General features: G+C 45.0%; 1 protein-coding gene across 2 annotated transcripts in view; it reads right to left on the bottom strand.

Moving 5' to 3' along the window:
* The window catches only part of LOC141153639 (venom factor-like), a 302,324-nt gene that overhangs the window by 61,409 nt on the left and 219,255 nt on the right, over positions 1–21,660 (bottom strand). For both annotated transcript variants that reach the window (XM_073638632.1, XM_073638641.1), the window contains 2 exons: positions 9,209–9,295; positions 9,022–9,127 (listed from right to left, as the gene is read on the bottom strand). In XM_073638632.1, coding sequence (XP_073494733.1) covers positions 9,022–9,127; positions 9,209–9,295 — 193 coding nt within the window. The remainder of the gene's footprint in view (positions 1–9,021; positions 9,128–9,208; positions 9,296–21,660) is intronic.

Here is a 21,660-nt window from a genome sequence, read left to right as displayed (position 1 = left end):
GGCTGACAGGGAGCTGTGGCTCAGTCTGGGCCCAGCTCCAGAGCCAGGCCTGGAGAAGAGGCCTGAGACAGCAGAGAGGGAGAGAAGAGAAGGAACAGCAAGGAGAGTAAGAAAGGAACTGAAACAGAGGAGAAAGGAGGCGAGGAACACAGAGAAAGGCCCAGAGACACGAAGGCAGAAGGAACCCCAGATTCCCAGAGGAGATACTGGGTGAAGGGTTGGCAGAGCAGGGTACCGGAACCCGAATTGGTGGAGGCGACTAATCCTCAGCCAAAACCGGAGGTTGTCACCACATCTTGGTGCGACCCCTCACTACATCCACCAGAAAGGCATACCGCATAGGGTCAGGGAAACCGGAGAGAGGTTTCACCAACAGAAGGCCCGAGGAAGCTGGACAAAGGTGGGTCACTGGTGAGGACGGCCAGTAGAAAGGAAGAGAGGGGAGCTCTGAACCGCACTCTGGAATTGCCTGGGAGTTGACCGAGTCCCTCACCTGGTGGACGCAGCACGGCTCGGGCGGTCACTGCTGGCCGAAGTGATCTGAACAACAACAGTGAGTAAAGCTTTGGAAACTGCACCACAAGTCTCTGTGTTTCATCGCCGCACCAGCACCATCAGTACTGGGACACTCGCACCATCACTCCCATCATTATCCACACCAGCTGCCCTGAGGCAATACTCCTCCCGTGGGGAGTCATCCCATACTCAGCTGCACAAACAACATCAGCCTCAGCGGTCTGCAGTGCAGCGGCGGTCCCCACTGACCGCAATCCACGGGTGGCGTAGTCGGACACTTATTACCATACAAATAGACTGCCACTGGTTTGACCACCCTGGGCACGGACCGGGTCACCGCCACGGAGAACTACAACCCCCAGCGATCCGGCTCCGGGTATTCCCCCTGCAAAGCAGCAGCAGCACAGGCCCAGGGGGCGCGTCAGCTCCATTCCAATTCTGCCTTCTGCTGTTAGATATTTCTATACAAAGGCCCAGGTCTCAGGGGCCAGGAATACTTTTTTTTGGATCTTAAACCTCATTATTTGCTTAAAAAGCAATCCAGAGAACACCGATTTTCCGCCATTTGCTTGTTGGCACTGCAGAATACAGCTAGGTCCTTTCCATATTACAGCGCTAGAAATCCAGCTATTTAAAAATGTGTTTTCTCTGTCACACGGCTCCCATATACAGTACAGACCAAAAGTTTGGACACACCTTCTCATTTAAAGAGGCATTCTCTTGATGAGCTTCAAGATGTAGTCACCGGAAATGGTTTTCACTTCACAGGTGTGCCCTGTCAGGTTTAATAAGTGGGATTTCTTGCCTTATAAATGGGGTTGGGACCATCAGTTGTGTTGTGCAGAAGTCTGGTAGATACACAGCTGATAGTCCTACTGAATAGACTGTTAGAATTTGTATTATGGCAAGAAAAAAGCAGCTAAGTAAAGAAAAAAGAGTGGCCATCATTACTTTAAGAAATGAAGGTCAGTCAGTGCGAAAAATTGGGAAAACTTTGAAAGTGTCCCCAAGTGCAGTTGCAAAACCATCAAGCGCTACAAAGAAACTGGCTCACATGAGGACCGCCCCAGGAAAGGAAGACCTAGAGTTACCTCTGCTTCTGAGGATAAGTTTATCCGAGTCACCAGCCTCAGAAATCGCAGGTTAACAGCAGCTCAGATTAGAGACCAGGTCAATGCCACACAGAGTTCTAGCAGCAGACACATCTCTTCAACAACTGTTAAGAGGAAACTTTGTGCAGCAGGCCTTCATGGTAAAATAGCTGTTAGGAAACCACTGCTAAGGACAGGCAACAAGCAGAAGAGACTTGTTTGGGCTAAAGAAGACAAGGAAAGGACATTAGACCAGTGGAAATCTGTGCTTTGGTCTGATGAGTCCAAATTTGAGATCTTTGGTTCCAACCACTGTGTCTTTGTGCGACGCAGAAAAGGTGAACGGATGGACTCTACATGCCTGGTTCCCATCGTGAAGCATGGAGGAGGAGGTGTGATGGTGTGGGGGTGCTTTGCTGGTGACACTGTTGGGGATTTATTCAAAATTGAAGGCATACTGAACCAGCATGGCTACCACAGCTTCTTGCAGCGGCATGCTATTCCATCCGGTTTGTGTTTAGTTGGACCATCATTTATTTTTCAACAGGACAATGACTCCAAACACACCTCCAGGCTGTGTAAGGGCTATTTGACCAAGAGGGAGAGTGATGGAGTGCTACGCCAGATGACCTGGCCTCCACAGTCACCAGACCTGTACCCAATCGAGATGGTTTTGGGTGAGCTGGACCGCAGAGTGAATGCAAAGGGGCCAACAAGTGCTAAGCATCTCTGGGAACTCCTTCAAGATTGTTGGAAGACCATTTCTGGTGACTACCTCTTGAAGCTCATCAAGAGAATGCCAAGAGTGTGCAAAGCAGTCATCAAAGCAAAAGATGGCTACTTTGAAGAACCTAGAATATAAGACATATTTTCAGTTGTTTCACACTTTTTTGTTAAGTATATAATTCCACATGTGTTAATTCATAGTTTTGATGCCTTAAGTGTGAATGTACAATTTTCATAGTCATGAAAATACAGAAAAATCTTTAAATGAGAAGGTGTGTCCAAACTTTTGGTCTGTACTGTATGTACCATCCTCCAAAACTTTGAGGACTCCACCAAGAAGGTGAGCGGCGATGACGCCATAATTAGCGTCACCATCCCGCTTCTCTGTCTTCTGCTCACAATCAAAGAGGATGCATTGCAGGCAGAGCATGATGAGATGGAGCAAGGAACCATACAGGGTGATTACACACAGCCCAGCCTCATTTCATCCCAACGTAGATTGGGTGACAATGAGGAAGAGGAGGAGGAGGAAGGACAGGAGCTAGTTTCATGCACTATAGATGGTACTACCTGCACAGCTGTCATACTGTCTGTTCAGCGTGGATGGACAGAGGACAGAGAGGAGGAGGAGGAGAGCATGGTCTGTCATCCTCTTGGTGAGGACACGGAAGTCTTTCCTGTTAGTAGTCTGGCACACATGGCTGAGTTTATGTTACGCTGCCTTTCCCATGACCCTCGCGTTCTCAAAATTTTGGGTGACAGTCATTACTGGTTGGTGACACTTCTAGACCCACGCTACAAGGAGAACTTTATATCTCTTATTCCTGGGCAGGGCAGGTCTACAATAATGGGGCTGTACCAGAAGGCCCTTGTTGCGGAACTATTAAAAAAATTCCCATCTGAATACACTGGCGGCAGAGGGCACACTTCGTTGGTCAACCAAGGAGTACAGGCAAGAGAGACACAACTCCAATCCAGCAGAGGCAGGGGAAAACTTTCAAAGTTCTGGGAGAGTTTTCTTAGCCCCTCCCATCGCACAGGCCCTGAGGCGCGGTTGTACTCTCACAAGGAGTGCAAAGTTTGGGAAGATGCTGAGGGAGTACCTTGCCAACCGTACCAACATCCTCCGTGATTCCTCTGCGCCTTATAATTATTGGGCATCCAAGCTGGATACGTGGAATGAACTGGCTCTCTATGCCTTGGAGGTCCTGGCCTGCCCTGCCGCCAGCGTTTTATCAGAGCGGGTTTTTAGTGCTGCTGGTGGAATTATAACTGATAAGCGCATCCGCCTGTCAACTGAAAATGCTGACAGGCTGACTCTTATTAAAATGAACAAGGGCTGGATTGGGCCAGACTTCTCAACACCACCGAATGATAGCAGCGTAACATATACTCAAATCCAGTGTCTTTTCTTGGGAGGTGTATTCTCATGCACCTTTTCACACCCAGACATGGGTATACGCTTCCTGATTTTGTCTATTTGCTCTTGTCCTCCTTCTTCTCCTCATCCTCCACCACCATATCACCAGCGTGACCGTGGTCCGTGATGCAACACCCACATAATTTTTTTAAAGGGTGTTTATGATGCCCGTAAAAACAATTTTTTATACAGTATGTTCATGTATACCTCCAGGGGTAAATGTTTGTCAGCCCATACACTTAGTGCATGGGTATTACAAGTATAGGAGGCCCGCTCCTTTCTAATGGGAACATTTTTTTATGAGGCCCTCCTCCACGTCTCTTCCAAGGGGCATTGAAGTGCCTCCAAATTTTTGGCAGCCCTTGCATTCACTGCATAGGCCAACACTATGGGAGACTCTCTCCTTTCTAATGGGAAGTTGTCATTTCTGTGGCCCTGCTTTATGTCTCTTTAAATTCTTAGTGGGGTTTTTCCTAAATTTGGTCAGCCGTTAGACTCACTGCATACCCTATAACTGTATAGCAGACTCTCTTCTTTCTAATGGGAATTTGTCGTTACTGTGGCCCTGATCTATGTCTCTTTAAATTGTTAGTGGGGTTTTTCCTAAATTTGGTCAGCCGTTGGACTCACTGCATACCCTATAACTGTATATCAGACCCTCTCCTTTCTAATGGGAACATGTCGTACTTGTTACTGTGGCTCTGCTCTATGTGTCTATCAGAGTCCCTCCATCATCAATGAAACAGGATGTGTCTGATGATGTGTCACACACCACATTGCCAGATAAGGTTGTAAAATGTTAAAATGACATTTCCCGGTGAATGTATTTGCCTTAAAAAATAACGTAAAAAAACATACAAACAAACAGTAGGATCTTTCTTTAGTATAAAAACAGAGTCGCCAATGTAACCTCAATGTAATCACATTGTTCAGCTCCTGCACCTCCTCCTCGATCTCCGAAATGACCACATCAGTCACAAGCTGAAAGCACTGCAGCACTGCCTTGACCAAGCGGCAACAGGCTGTGCTGAAGATAACATGCTTAATGCTTAGGTGACAAACCGCCCAGTGCTGCAGAGTTGTTGAAAGCTGTAACACAGCAGCTTGATCTGTGGCTCTCACCACTGAACATACAGCCAGGCGTGGTCGTGTGTGACAATGGGGGGAACCTGGTGACGGAGAAATGACAGCCGGAGTAGATACGGTTTCCCTCTATGCCAGTCCTTTCACCGAGCTAAAGAATATGGCTGTGGTGAAATACAACTCCCACTGAGAAGCTGTTTCAGATTGAAAAACATTGTGCCCACCATCAGGAATCCTCTGGTGTGCCCTGGGACCGTCCAACCCTGCTGAGAAGCAGTCCTGGCTAAGAAAGGTGTGTGGGAAGGTTCCCGGACACTATATTGCTGCTTTTTTACTGAGGTGGAAACCCACGCAAACATGGGGAGAACATAAAAGTCCTTGCAGATGTTGTCCTTGCTGGGATTTGAAACCAGGATCCCAGCGCTGCAAGGCTTCAGTGCTAACCACTGATCCAATGTGCTGCCATTCACCGTCTAATATCTAGCAGGCTGGAGAAACTCGCACCTACTGCCACTCTATCTTCAGCTCCTTTGTGAGAAAATAATGTATTTGGGCAGCCACTCAGTCTACCAAATAAAATTCCTGAGAAGGAAATTGGGGATGGCTTTGCTACTGTTACTGGGGGCAGTGCTAAAACCATGGCGTCGTACCATAGTTTACTGGAAATATTCCAGGGTGGTAGGAGGCAGGCAAATTCACACAGAAAAGTACCAGCAGTAATGTGCAGGGACCCGCGCTTGTAGAAGGCGGAGACAACACCGGGAGAAATAGTGATGGCTGGGGACCGAGTATGGACACGAGGCATGAGGGTGTGAAAAGCTTCCGCCTCCACGAGCCTAAAAGGCCACATTTCAAGTGCAAGCAGCTGCCCAGAAATCTGGCAGTTTAGTATTGCAGCCTGTGGTGGGCGGCTGGCAGCATACTTGCGCTTGCATTCCAAGTAACAGAAAACTAAGCAGATGGTGGCCTCTATCATCATCATGGCCTCACCTCGGCACTATGAACTCTCCTGAAGGAGAAGCCAGGGCCCACCCCAGGAGTCTCCGGTTTTCTGGTGGGTTCGTCCAACCCTGCCAAGATGCAGCCCTGGCTAAGAAATGTGTGGGGGAAGGTTCCTGGACACTCTATGGCTGTTTTTTTTATGTGGATCGGACGTGCTTATGCATGTTATTTCTCACACCGGATTGCAGATCAGGCCATTGCCCAACTCTGTAGTCATGAAATTAAATGCGCAAAGAAAGATGTTTGTGTGTCAAAGCACCAACAAGAAGTGCGAGTTGATGTTGGACGGGCTGCCATTGCTTCTGCAAAAGCTGCTTTAGAGGACTTCCTGGGAGAAATGACACGCTAAGTAGATACGGTTTCCCTCTATGCCAGTCCTTTCACCAAGCTAAAGAATATGGCTGTGGTGAAATACAACTCTCAGCAAAAAAAAGCTGTGGACTGGCTCCGTACTGTCCCTGGCCACATTCCCCTGTCCACGTGTTTGTGGTTAGGCTGTCCTTCCCAGTAAGTGCACTGTGGAGGGCACGGGTAATGTTGTGGGACCCGTCCTTTTGGAGACCGAGATGACATCAGGAGAAACAGTGGCGGCTGGGGACCGAGTATGGACACCCAGCCACCGCCGGCATGAGGTTATGAAAAGCTTCCGCCTCCACGAGCCTAAAAGGCCACATTTAAAGTGAAAGCAGCTTTAGAGGACTTCCTGGGAGAAATGATAGCTGGGTAGATATGGTTTTCTAAGTCCTTTCACCAAGCTAAAGAATATGGCTGTGGTGAAATACAACTCAGCAAAAAAAGCTGTGGACTGGCTCCGTACCGTCCCTAGCCACATTCACCTGTCCACGTGTTTGTGGTTAGGCGGTCCTTCCCAGTAAGTGCACTGGAGAGGGCACAGGTAATGTTGTGGGACCCGTGCTTGTGGAAGGCGGAGACGACACCGGGAGAAACAGTGGAGGCTGGGGACTGAGTATGGACACCCAGCCGACGCCGGCATGAGGTTATGAAAAGCTTCCGCCTCCACGAGCCTAAAAGGCCACATTTCAAGTGCAAGCAGCTGTCAAAAATTTGGCAGTATAGTACTGCAGCCTGTGGGTTAGTTGGTGGGTGGCTGGCTGCATACTTGTGCTTGCATTGCAAGGAATGGAGTAGGGACAACTGAACGCTGCACTGGGACAAGGACGTGGACGGTGAGTATTGCAAGTCTGCAATGACAGGTGCATGGCGGGAGGCATCTTCGCATGTGCCAAGGATCACTTATGATGGGCACACTTTTAGGCAGTGACCTGGGAGTCAGAGATGCTTCCAGAGGTCTTCCCCATGCTGTTGCCATGTCTTTTCAGCACTGTATGCATGTGTCTGATGATGTGTCACACACCACATGGCCAGATAAGGTTGTAAAATGTTAAAATTACATTTCCTGGTGAATGCATTTGTCTTGGTTGAAAGCAATGCAAAAGTGCAAAATGCATCAAAAATGCTACGTGTGAACATAGCCCAAGGTGTGGAGGAGTATTTTTGTTTTTGGTTATTTATTTTACCTTATATACAAGTCATTACCCTGGAAAGGATTTTCCTTAACATATTTCCCAGGAAAATCCATTTTGGTTTCGTTTTTGTATGTTTTATTGTGAGCCCATAAAAGTGGTGTAATACTCGGACAATGTTGTTGACAGCAGTGATCTGGGAGTCAGAGATGCATCCAGGGGTCTTCCCCATGCTGTTCTCATGTCATTTGAGCACTGTTCCCATCGATTTGGGCAATTTTTAGGCCCTCTGCAGACCGCCGGGGGGAGCCGCCTGAAAAATGCTCGAGTTTCCCATAGACTTACATTAGGCTCGTTGCTCGGGTCGAGCACCCGAGTATTCCAATGTGCTCGACCCGAGCAACGGGTACACGAGCATTTTAGTGCTCACTCATCACTAATGCCAACCTGATGCAGTCTGCACAACTTATGTATGCCAACCTGATGTACTCTACACATCTTACATATGCCACCACAAAAACAATAGATCAATTCCAATAAAGGGTCACTTGTGGGGGGTTTTCATTGCACATCAGTGGCTCTACAAGCATGATATGCCTGCAGACCATTCCGTCAAAGTCTGCATTCCAAGACATCACTCCTTCCTTTCCAAGCCCTGCTGTGCGCCACAACAATATTGTGTGAAAAATCAAATTTTTTCATTTTCACAGTTCAATATTGTAAAATTCTGGAAAGCACCTGTGGGTTCATGGTGCTCACCACATGTCTAAATAAATTCCTTAAGGGTTCTAGTTTCCAAAATGGGGTCACTTGTGGGATGTTTCCACTATTTAGGCACATCAGGGGCTCTTCAAACATGACATGACGCCCGCAGACCATTCCATCAAAATCATCAAAATTTTGGGGTCCATTTTCTCCTGTTAACCCTGTGAAAATAAAAAAAAATTGTGGCTTAATAACATTTTTGTGAAAAGAATTCAATGTACATTTTTTCCTTTCACGTTCCTTTAATCCCTGTGAAGCACCTGAAGGGTTAATAAAATTCTTGAATGTGGTTTTGAGGACTTTGAGGGGTGCAGAATGGTGTCACGTTTGGATATTTTCTGTCACATAGGCCCCCAAAGCTACATCAAATGTGATGTTGTCCCTAAAAAATGGTTTTGTAAATTTTGTCGGACAAATTAGAAATTGCTGATCAATTTTAAGCCCTCTAACTTCCTAAAAAATGTTGTTTAAAAAATGATGCAGATGTAAAGTAGACATCTGGGAAATGTTATTTATTAACTATTTTGTGTGACGTAACTCTCTGGTTTGTGGGCATAAAAATGAAAAGTTTGAAAACTGCAAAATTTTCCAAATAATCGCCAAATTTCTAATATTTTCACAAATAAACGCAAGTCATATAGAACAAATTTTACCACTGGCATGAAGTACAATATGTCACGAAAAAACAGTCTCAGTCTCAGAATCAATGGGATCCGTTAAAGCGTTCCAGAGTAATTACCTCATAAAGTGATACTGGTCAGAATTGTAAAATTTGGCCTGGTCATGAAGGTGAAAACAGGCTTGGGGGTTATCCCCTAATAGAAGCCATTTAAAGAGGTTATCTAAAGCAGTCACACCCTTCAACTATGTTTTATCATAACAAATGTCTAGAGAAGAAGGCAATTTACAGAGATGTAGGGGAGGCATTTATTACCAAGATCGTAATACTCATATATGGAAATGTCGGCTGGTTGCAGCAGTCCTATTTCAAAATTCTTATGTATCCGAAATCCAATTTCAAAAACATCATTATTAGGAACCTGCAATTGAATTTTTAAATAGCATATGTAAGTACTAAGAAATGCAGGTTCAGTAACAGAAAGTAATAACAAGTATGTTACCTTTGTGAGATACAGTACAACGGTTGCGTTAGATGCAGTGCTGTAGGTTTCAAACTTCATAATGTAATTTTCTACATTATTTGCCAACTAAAACAAAAAATGTAAACATTTAATATTTAGCTTTTTTTCATTCCAGCAGTCAAAACATTTTATTCTTTACATAACATTACAAGCTTTTTGTTGGTCAACTGTTGGCAGCGGATTAATCTCTGTACTGTCCAGCCGTTCATCAATGAATATACAGTACAGACCAAAAGTTTGGACACACCTTCTCATTTAAAGATTTTGCTGTATTTCATGACTATCAAATTTGTACATTCACACTGAAGGCATCAAAACTATGAATTAACACATGTGGAATTATATAGTTAACAAAAAAGTGTGAAACAACTGAAAATATGTCTTATATTCTAGGTTCTTCAAAGTAGCCACCTTTTGCTTTGATGACTGCTTTGCACACTCTTGGCATTCTCTTGATGAGCTTCAAGAGGTAGTCACCGGAAATGGTCTTCCAACCATCTTGAAGGAGTTCCCAGAGATGCTTAGCACTTGTTGGCCCTTTTGCCTTCACTCTGCGGTCCAGCTCACCCAAAACCATCTCGATTGGGTACAGGTCTGGTGACTGTGGAGGCCAGGTCATCTGGCGTAGCACCCCATCACTCTCCTTCTTGGTCAAATAGCCCTTACACAGCCTGGAGGTGTGTTTGGGGTCATTGTCCTGTTGAAAAATAAATGATGGTCCAACTAAACACAAACCGGATGGAATAGCTTGCCGCTGCAAGATGCTGTGGTAGCCATGCTGGTTCAGTATGCCTTCAATTTTGAATAAATCCCCAACAGTGTCACCAGCAAAGCACCCCAACACCATCACACCTCCTCCTCCATGCTTCACGACGGGAACCAGGCATGTAGAGTCCATCCGTTCACCTTTTCTGCGTCGCACAAAGACACAGTGGCTGGAACCAAAGATCTCAAATTTGGACTCTTCAGACCAAAGCACAGATTTCCACTGGTCTAATGCCCATTCCTTGTCTTCTTTAGCCAAACAAGTCTCTTCTGCTTGTTGCCTGTCCTTAGTAGTGGTTTCCTAGCAGCTATTTTACCATGAAGGCCTGCTGCACAAAGTCTCCTCTTAACAGTTGTTGAAGAGATGTGTCTGCTGCTAGAACTCTGTGTGGCATTGACCTGGTCTCTAATCTTCGCTGATGTTAACCTGAGATTTTCTGAGGCTGGTGACTCGGATAAACTTATCCTCAGAAGCAGAGGTGACTCTTGGTCTTCCTTTCCTGGGGCGGTCCTCATGTGAGCCAGTTTCTTTGTAGCGCTTGATTGTTTTTGCAACTGTACTTGGGGACACTTTCAAAGTTTGCCCAATTTTTCGGACTGACTGACCTTCATTTCTTAAAGCAATTATGGCCACTCATTTTTCTTTACATAGCTGCTTTTTTCTTGCCATAATACAAATTCTAACAGTCTATTCAGTAGGACTATCAGCTGTGTATCCACCAGACTTCTGCACAACACAACTGATGGTCCCAACCCCATTTATAAGGCAAGAAATCCCACTTATTAAACCTGACAGGGCACACCTGTGAAGTGAAAACCATTTCCGGTGACTACCTCTTGAAGCTCATCAAGAGAATGCCAAGAGTGTGCAAAGCAGTCATCAAAGCAAAAGGTGGCTATTTTGAAGAACCTAGAATATAAGACATATTTTCAGTTGTTTCACACTTTTTTTGTTAAGTATATAATTCCACATGTGTTAATTCATAGTTTTGATGCCTTCAGTGTGAATGTACAATTTTCATAGTCATGAAAATACAGAAAAACTTTAAATGAGAAGGTGTGTCTAAACTTTTGGTCTGTACTGTATATTTATTCAGGAACAAAGATAACACAGCTTACAACTGGTATTTGTTATAGCTTAGGATCTTAGCATCTTGTCTGTCAGCTTGCAAAGTGACAGTAAAATGTACTCCAGCTACACACACACACTGAACAGGACAATGCATTATTGGCAATATAACACTATTGCTGGAGACAGAAACTCATGCACTATTAGGCTATGTGCCCACGATGCAGAAATGAAGCAGAAAATTTCTGCATCTCCCTGGCAGAAAAAACGCATGCAGATTGTGCATGCGTTTTTCCTGCAGAATACATGCGGAATACATGCGGATTCACATGCATACCCACATGCGTTAACGCATGTGTTTCCGCATGCGGACTGACAAGCACTTTCCAGGCGATAGCATCACTTGGAAAGTGCTTGACAGCTAGGTCACACTATATAAATCCATGCAAATAGCATGGATTTATATAGTGTGACCGTAAAAATAAAAAAATAAAGCTATACTTACCCCCGATCCCCCGCCGCGTGTGCTGTCGCGCTCGTCCTGGCTTCTACCGGGTTGCCGGCACATCGCGAGACAGCCTGCGGTCACATGACCGCGACGTCATCTCAGGTCCTGGAAGATGAGCGCTGCAGGGGCCGCCGGACAGGTGAATATAAACTTTATTTGTTATTTTATTCTTTTTTTCACAGGTACAATGGTACCCAGGTCCGGATGAGAGTCTTCTCTCCTCCAGAACTGGGTACCATCCGCACATAGAGACGCATATAATCCGCTTGTACAAATGTACAGACACGGATTCTATGCGTCTCAATGCAAGTCAATGGCGGCGCTTCCGCTGCGCTTCCGCAAAATTAATGAACATGCTGCGGATTTATTTGCGCTGCAGAAGCGCTGCGGAAAAATCCGCAGCATGTGCATTGACATTGCGGAATGCCATTGGGGACCATGGGGTGCGGATTACCATGCGCTTTTGATGCGTTTCCGCTGCGGAAATTCCGCAGCGGAAACGCATGAAAAACGCATCGTGGGCACGCAGTTTTAAACAGTTGTAAATAGTAGTTGGTGCAATATACACAATAATAAACATTATTCCAACACCCCCACTAAACAACTACTTATCCTGTTGGTCCCATAGTGGTTCAAATTTTGCTCTTTGAAGTGGCTTTATCATAACATCAGCTATCATATGGTCAGTCTTGCAATAAACAAACGCAATTATGCCACATTCTATCAAATCACACAGGTGATGATGTTTAAAATCAATGTGTTTCATTCTCACATTGATCTTCTCACTGCAAGTTTAACGCATCCCTGGTTGTCTTCATAAAACACTGTCGGTTGAGTTGATGGCTTATTAAGATCACTTGGTTTAACCAAATGACATTTTGACTTGTGTGGGCTGCAGACACATACTCTGCTTCTGTAGATGACAAGGCTACAGACACCGGGTTCTGCTAGTGCTAGTCCAAGAAATGTAACTTTCCCCAAGCCTGAACAAATAGCCGCTTGTCGATTTATGATCACTTAATCACTTATGATCACCAGCCCAGTCTGCATCCACATAGAGTTTTAGATCTCCTGTTGCAGATATCCTTAAATTTATTATTGAGTCTCTTTCAAGTATCAAAGAACTCTCTTAATGGCATTCTAGTCTTTTTGGTCCGGTTTTTCCACATATCTGCAGAGAATTCCATTTGTTGCTACGATATCTGGTCAATATCTGGCTTCTGACATTCCAAACTGATTCAGAATTGAGTTGATTTTTGCACTTTGGTTTAGAAGAAAACTCCCATCTTCTTCTCTTTAGACCTGGATTCCTAGATAATATGTCACATTTCCAAGGACTTTAGTTTTAAAATGCTGATTCAGAATTGTAGTCACCTTTGCAAGTTCTGTTTCCTCTTGATGAACCATAATCACATCATCCACATATAAGAGAATATACATCCACTTTACATCTGTACATTTTGTGTATAAACACAGATCTGGCTGCCTTTTAAATCTTTCTTCCAATAAGACTTTGTTCATTTTGATGTTCCATGGTCTTGCTGATTGCTTAAAACCATAGAGAGTTTTGTAGCTTGCAAACGATATTCTCTCCACCCTCTTTGATATAAATCTCAGGTTGAGTCATGTACAAGTCCTCTTCAATATCACCATTTAAAAAGCCAGTTTTGATGTACAAATGTCTGACAAACATCTTTTGTACAGCAGCATTAGAGGCCTGAATGTGGTCTGCTTAGCAACTGGAGAAAATGTGGCATCATAATCTTCACCATATTCCTGAGAATATCCTTTTGCGACTAATCTTGCTTTAATTCTGTGAACCTTCAGAGTTATACGTGGTCTTATAAACTCATTTACATTTGATTGCTTTCTTGCCTTGTGACATTTGGTGAGTTTCCAAGTTTGAAGTTTGTGAAGGGACTTCATTCACTCACTAGCAGCATTAATCCACTTCAGTTTTTCATGGACAGGTAGTTGTTGCATCTCATCTCATGACTGCGGCTCTGACACAGCTTAGCTGGTATACCCTTGTTTGATCTCATTACATTAATCTCCTGACTTCAGGTTCACCTGATTTTTCTGTGGCTTCTTCAGTGGTTGAAGAACCTAACTAAACTTCTACATCTTTTTTCTGTTTATTTTGAAATTGTGACTGAGATTGATGCTTCAGCTGGACAACTGTTATTATGTTATGAAATGTAAGCAGCACGAAATTCTCATCAATCATTACATCTCTACTTATTGTGACCTTGTTCGTTTCTGGCTGCAGAAATCTATATCCTTTTTGGGTTTCACTGTAGGCCACCAGGATACACTCTTTTGAATGAGATTCCCACTTGGTACGTTTTTCTTTGGGAATATATACAAATACTTTACTTCCGAATATTCTTATGTGTTGTAGTTCAGGCTTCTTGCTGTTCCTTTGCTCAAATGGAGTTTTCTCTGTAGCTTTACTTGGTAGTCTGTTTTGAAGATAGCAAGCTGTCATGATTGTTTCACCCCAATATGTTGTTGGCAAATGTGTGTCAAATAGCTTACTTCTTCCACTTTCAAAAAGTGTCCGGTTCCTTTTTTCAGCTACACCATTTTGTTCAGGGTTGTATGGTACAGTGTTCTGAAATACGATTCCATTTTCCTTAAAACGCTTTGTGTCTCATTACTTGTATATTCAGTTCCATTATCTTTATGCAGAATTTTTGTCATTCTCACAAATTTGTTATATACTTCAGCGGGATATATTTCAAGCTTCTCTGGAACTTCATCTTTGCTGTGAAGCGGCTAGACAACTGTATATCTTGAATAATCATTGATTAATATGAGAAAGTATCTCCTCTTTCCAGGAGTTTGAGTACTCATTGGACCACAAACATCTGTGTGTTTTAAGTCCAGAAGCTGTCTTGATTTTACAGGACTATTCTTATGAAAGAATTTTCTTGACATTTTCCCTTTAAGACAGCTAGTACATTTCATTGTCTGATTACACAGATCGACTGTAATGCCATCAGCAAGCTGTTTTTTAACTAATTTTATTATTGCTTCTGTGTCACTATGTGCAAGACGCCTCTGCCATACATAGATACAATTCTTGTGCTGTTCATGTTTAGTAGTGTATACATTTCCTTGCATTTTAGTTGGTACAACTTATCCTTGATTTTTCCTTCTGCTAGTGTGTGACCTTCTTTTGAGATGATACAGCTGTCATTTTTAAAATGTAACTTAATTTCCTTGTCTTGTGAGTTTCTTCACAGATAACAGATTGGTTTCAAGACTAGGACATAGAGCATATCCTTTACTAGGATCTTTCTGCTTTGTGTAGGGGAGACTTGACAATTAATGTAATCATCTCCTATTCCCTCTGAATTCATATACTGACCATTATCTAAGATCACTTTCTCTGACTTACTTTGGTCAAGGTTAGAGAAAAATCTTCTGTCATTAGTTATGACTAGTTGCCACAGAGTCTATACACCATGTATGCTTTGATGTACTGTATTAACAGTAAATGCAGCTTCAGTACTTGAACTGTCATATTCTTCAGTAATGGCACTTTTTACCCTTTGATGATTATTTTGCTTTTTCAGCTGATTCATTCTAGCTTTCCAGACTCTGCAGTCAGCCTTTAGGTGCCCTTATTTCTTGCAAACAAAACACGTGTTTCCTTCAAATGACTTTTGTTTTTGGGTAGATATTGGGTTTTTAAAGCGCATTTTGCTTTGGATACTCCATGGCTGCTTACATTTTCTGTCTTTCGCTTATACTCATCTACAAGCTTTCCTCTGACATACTCCAATGTAAGCTCATAATCTTGGTGCACATCTAGTGCAATTACAAGTGTGTCATAGCTTTCTGGTAGACCACTTAGTAGAAGTTCAGCAACATGGAAATCCTTTAGATCTTCCACAATGCCTCGCAGGTGCTCCACAATTTCTAGAGTATTTCTTACGTAATCCTGAATATCTTGGCCCGTATTTAGCTTAGACTGGTACAGCTTTCTCATTAAATAGAGGTTATTGCGGAGATTTATCCTTTCATGCACTTTCTGCAGGCGTTCCCACATTTATTTTACAGTTTCATATTTACGTACATGCACAATCTGATCATCATCTATACTGAGGGAGATTTGCTTTGAGCTTTTTGATCCTTCTCTACTCAATTTTCTGGAAGGGGGTCAGGTCTAGACCCCTGTGTGTATTCCACGTACGTAGATTCTCTTATCAGCAGCATCTGTACCTTGAATTTCCAGGATTAGTAGTTCTGGTTAGTCAGATCTGACAATTTAAACTTCACAGAGTTACTACTGGCGGCCATCTTTGCTTCTTCTTCTTCTTAGTACACAGTTGTTATCTCTCCTCTCGGCTCTTCTCCAGGTCTTTGGGTTTCTGGGTCTCTGGGCCCATAACCTGTTGGCAGCGGATTAATATCTGTACTGTCCAGCTGTCCAACAGTGAATATTTTTTTAGTCAGGAACAAAGATAACACAACTTACAACTGGTATTTCTTATAGTTTAGGATCTTAGCATCTTGTCTGTCAGCTTGCAAAGTGAAAGTAAAATCTGCGACAGCTACACACACAGTGAACAGGAACTTCCTGTTGTTTTTTTCAACAATGCATTATTGGCAATATCACACTATTGCTGGAGACAGAAACTCATGCACTATTAAACAGTAGTAAATAGAAGTTGGTGCAATGAACACAATAATAAGCATTATTCCAACAACAACTTTTTTTTTGTAGAAGATGTTTTGGTACATACATATTTGGTAAGCATTCCTACACAACAGGTACATGATCACACAGTTCAATAGACCAAATTATGTCTGCCCATATGAGCTTTGGACCCTAAATCACTGTGAGGCTGGCAGAGGTGCCCCCTAGAGACAAACTAATTCATCCGATGAAAATCAACTTCGACTTGAATTTCTGGAAATTTGCAAGTCCTCACAAATTCAAACACTTTACTATTTGATAGGATCGATAAAATAAAATGCGCTGTGTCATTGCACACACTAATTAAGCATCAGCAAGCGGGCTAATGATGCTTCCCCTTAATGCTCTGTAGCTATGGCTTCACATGGTTGTTGTGCAGCCAATCAGGTCGGATATCACAGCGAGTATGAAAGATGGAGGCTGCCCAGAGAGCAGCTAGAGATGAGTCATGGCTATGCCCGCTGATCAAATTCATAGAAAATAGTGGTGTTTCTTACACCAGAAATGCTACCCCAGTCTCTGACTGCAGTTACATTTCTGGTAAGGTGCATGGAGGCCTCTTTAAGAATTCTCGCACACCCCTCATTAAAACTGGGTAGTATGAAAATTGCAAGATTATTTTTAATATACAGGGAGGGCCATTTATATGGATACACCTAAATTAAATGGGAATGGTTGGTGATATCAACTTCCTGTTTGTGGCACATTAGTATATGGGAGGGGGAAAACTTTTCCAGATGGGTGGTGACCATGGTGGCCATTTTGAAATTGGCCATTTTGGATCCAACTTTATTTTTTTCAATGGGAGGAGGGTCATGTGACACATCAAACTTATTGAGAATTTCATAAGAAAAACAATGGTGTGCTTGGTTATAATGTAACTTTATTCTTTCATGCGTTTTTTACAAGTTTATGACCACTTATAAAATGTGTTCAAAGTGCTGCCCATTGTGTTGGATTGCCAATGCAACCCTCTTCTCACACTCTTGACACACTGATAGCAACACCGCAGAAGAAATGCTAGCACAGGCTTCCAGTATCCGTTGTTTCAGATGCTGCACATCTCGTATCTTCACAGCATAGACAATTGCCTTCAGATGACCCCAAAGATAAAAGTCTAAGGGGGTCAGATCAGGAGATCTTGGTGGCCATTCAACTGGCCCACGACGACTAATCCACTTTCCAGGAAACTGTTCATGTAGGAATGCTCAGACCTGACACCCATAATGTGCTGGTGCACCATCTTGTTGGAAAAACTCAGAGAACGTGCCATCTTCAGTGCATAAAGAGGGCAACACATCATCATGTAGCAATTTCAGATATCCAGTGGCATTGAGGTTTTCATTGATGAAGAATGGCCCCACTATCTTTGTACCCCATATGCCACACCATACCATCAAGATACGAGATGTCACATGACCCTCTTCCCATTGAAAAAAAAAAAGTTGGATCCAAAATGGCCGACTTCAAAATGGCCGCCATGGTCACCACCCATCTGGAAAAGTTTCCCCCCTCCCATATACTAATGTGCCACAAACAGGAAGTTGATATCACCAATCATTCCCATTTAATTTAGGTGTATCCATATAAATGGCCCACCCTGTAGATAGTAATAAGAAAAATTTTTTTTTAAAGGACATAAAAACCTGATTTAACCCTTTCCTGCTAAAATTATAAAGGAACGTAGATTAATTCATACCAATCCAGATGGATAAAATAAAGATCAATATCCAGAATAGTTATAATTACAATTAATCTGTGTAGGTCCAAATGAACAATTGTTGTGGCAGTCCACCCCCTTTTTTATTGGACTAATTTTATCTTCATATGTCAAGAAGGGTCACCCCAAAATGAAGGGAACTGAGAAAAGAGCAAGGTGTGATTGGAAGGGATATACAGTAGCGAGAACTATTTTGCCCTGATGAGACCCTGAGAAGTGCCCATTCTTGACCAAAGGGATTGTCATATTTGCTTGGAATTAAACTTTTAATGTGTTGAATAAAAGTTAGATTTTAATGGTTTTATTCTGATGTGATTTTGGATACTTTTGAGACTCTTTTCTGCAAAACAATCATTGTTGTGTTTGTTTTAGTTCATGTTACCATAAGAGGTTTCTGAAAAACGGAAAGAAAACTCCAAATGTGGTGAAATTCCACCATTGTTTTTGGGGTTTTATTTTTACTGTGTTCATTTTATGGTAAAAATGACCTGGCAACATCATTGGATTGTGTCACCATTTTCTAAAACCATTAATTTTTATTAATTTTTCTGTAGGTCAATCTGTATTAGGGCTTACTTTTTTTTCTGTGGTAAGCTGATGTGTGACACCCCAGGGGTCTGGTTGTCACAGTGATAGAGATATTACGTCTGAGAGCAGGTGGGAGGTCCTTTGGTCAGGGATCCTGTGCATGCCACACCTCCTGCCCAGCCTTGGGAGGGGAAGAACTTCCCCTGTATAAACCCGGGGCTGAGGCAGGGTTAGGGAGTCCAGGAAGAGTAGAGACAAGAGCAGCATAGGAAGCAGCAGAGTCACAAGGAGTCAGGGGCTGGCAGCTAAAGAGCTCGCCCTGACTAAGAAGATTCTTTACCGGACCCGGAGTCCGAGGCTGTGGGGACTAACTTCTACCCAGCAGCAGAATCCGTCAGGCAGGGGATTTCAGGTCCCCTGGCCCAGAAGCCCGAAGGCCCGGTCACACGCGTGGGACCAGCACCGCCATCGTGGAGCGGAAGCCATTAGAAGGCCCCGAGTCACCGGCCATACGGGTGAGCACCACACGGTACACTCAGGGACGTGGGCTACTTACATCAGCTTCTAGCAAGGTAGCCAGAAGAGTACAGTCAGCTTGGGAGGCCTACAACTACGCCTGGCCAGGGGAGATCCCATCTGCTCAAGGACTGACCAGGCCCCGTTCGCTAGCAAGTACTCCGGGAGGGTCTATCGTTGTTACCAGTAAAGACCCTGAACGCTACCATACCGTCTCTGAGTGGTTCCTGCTACCCCCATCATCCACGTCGGCTGCCCTGAGGCCATACCCCTCCCGTTGGGGGTTATACTATCACGCTGCACCATCCTTCCACCGGCCTCAGCGGTCTGCCCTGCAGCAGCAGCCCCCTGGCTGCATTCAACGGGTGGCGTAGTCATCAACCATTTTCTACCGCTAACAGACTGCCGTCCAGTTTGACTCCCTGGGCACGGACCGGGTCACCGCCACGAGACTACAACCCTAAACAGATCCGGCTCCGGGTAAGCTCCCGCGTGCGCAACGCAGCGCGACACAGGCCCAGGGGCGCGTCAATTTTGGCGTAGTCGGCAGGATCACGTGCCCGCAACCACCGGGTACTGCGTGCCTGAAAAGCAAAGACTGTTCAAACTTACCAGTGGTGAAGATTCCCGCCATCGGTGAAGATTCCCGCCATCCGGCGCCATCTTCAGCCTTCTTCCCGCCATCGGTGAAGTTTCCCGCCATCCGGCGCCATCTTCAGCCTTCTTCCCGCCATCCGTGGAGTTTTCCCGCCATTGGACGCCATCTTGAGGACGCCGCGCGGGAAGAAGAGGGGCGTGGACTCCGAAAGCGCGCGAGAACTGAAGCCCCGCCTCACGTCCGGACGTTGCGTAAGGTCCTGGAAGGAGCCCAGCAGACGCCGACGTCACAGGAGCGCGACGGAAGGTCCTCAACCCTGACGATCCACTGCGGAGCCGCGGCCTACGGAACAGGATCATCGCAAGGTAGGCCACGGTCCACTAGGGGGGAGGAAGATGTCGGATACGGAGGAGAGCTCCACTGCCTCAACCCCCGCCAGCGCTACCGCTGTTGCAGTTATGCCCTTCACCATGCCCTATATCCCGGGAGCAGCTTGGCTACCCCAGTACTCAGGGGAGTCACATACCCTGCATGACTTTAGAGAAAAGCTGGATAGCCTCTTCCAGGTGTACCCCCTCACAGAAGAGCAAAAAGTGAGCATCCTGGTGGCCCAACTAACTGGGGCAGCCAAAAGGGAAGTAAAATCCTGGCCACCTGGGAGGAAGACTGTCGCAGGGATACTAACCCGGCTGAAGGACACCTTTGATACCCGCACCTCAGCCGAGATTAAACTTAGATTCTACGGGTGCAAGCAGCGAGCGCATGAGAGTATAAGGGACTATGCACTCAACCTACAAGAGGCCCTGAGGGCCATTAAGCAGACCGACCCTAATGGAGTGGGAAACGAGGACAGGCTGTTGACCGAACAATTTATAGAGGGTTTATATTGCAATGCCCACCGCACCCAGTTGCGGGCAATGGCCTTACAGGACCCTCATCTAGAATTTGCACAGTTCAAGGACAGAGCCATCCGGGTGCTCCGAGAACCGGCACCAGGTGGCGTTGTGACCCACAGACGCCCCACTACCACTTACTACCAGGAGGCGGCGCCCTTGTCAGCAGGGCCTGTGGGAGCTGATGCGCAGGCTTTGGACAATGACCCGGCTCCAGACCTACACCATCAGGTCCAAGAGCTAGCTAAAAGCGTTGCTGCGCTAACCCGAACTGTGCAGTCTTTACAGGTTTCCACTCCAGGGAAGATCCAGCTGGCATCCGGACCGGAGGACATCCCGTGGCGTCGACCAAGGAGGACCCCACCGGCCAGAGGAAGACCCAGTGACCGATACAGCGAGGACGGACGACCCATCTGCCGCCGCTGCAATCAACCCGGACATATGGAAAGGTACTGTTCTTTAAACGGGCACAACCTGGGGTAGAGGGCCAACCCCCAGGAAAAAGATCACCAGGCCCATCGAACTGGCGCGACAGATATGTGGGAGGACGTCCAGTCTTGCCTGTGGTACTGGATGGCATTCCCATGAGTGCCCTACTGGACACCGGGTCACAGGTCACCACCATCCCGTACGTGCTCTTCAAGCAGTACTGGAATGACTCGGATATTACCCGCTACCCTGACGACGACTTGAGTATCATCGCCAGCAATGGTCAGCCCGTGCCACAGATCGGATTTAAAGAGGTGACCATCAAAATTGGTAGAGTCGAACTGGCCGCACAGGGACTGATCATTGTAGATATTGACAAACATGAGAGTCACCCAAAAATAACTCTAGGAACTAATGTAATTGAAAATTGTCTTGCAGAGGTGATTTTCCTTTTACAGCAGGTTGCCAAGAATGCCAGCTCCGGCGAGCAGCGGGTGCTCCAGAAAGAGATCCGGGCACTGATGCAACGGCAACAAGTGGAACTCTCCGGCGGTGAGATTGGTAGCGTAAGAATGTGTGACCCTTTTCCTATTGCCATGCCCCCAAAAAGTGAAATGATGATTTGGTGCCGGGCAGCTATTGGTCTGAGAGGTAGAGATTACCAGGCAATGGTAGAACCAGTTTACTCAGACAGTAG

Source organism: Phyllobates terribilis, unplaced genomic scaffold, assembly GCF_046119375.1.
Source record: "Phyllobates terribilis strain yellow unplaced genomic scaffold, ASM4611937v1 Scaffold_1__5_contigs__length_1240528914, whole genome shotgun sequence".
NCBI classification, from domain to species: domain Eukaryota; kingdom Metazoa; phylum Chordata; class Amphibia; order Anura; family Dendrobatidae; genus Phyllobates; species Phyllobates terribilis.
This window is presented reverse-complemented; position numbering and strand designations above follow the sequence as displayed.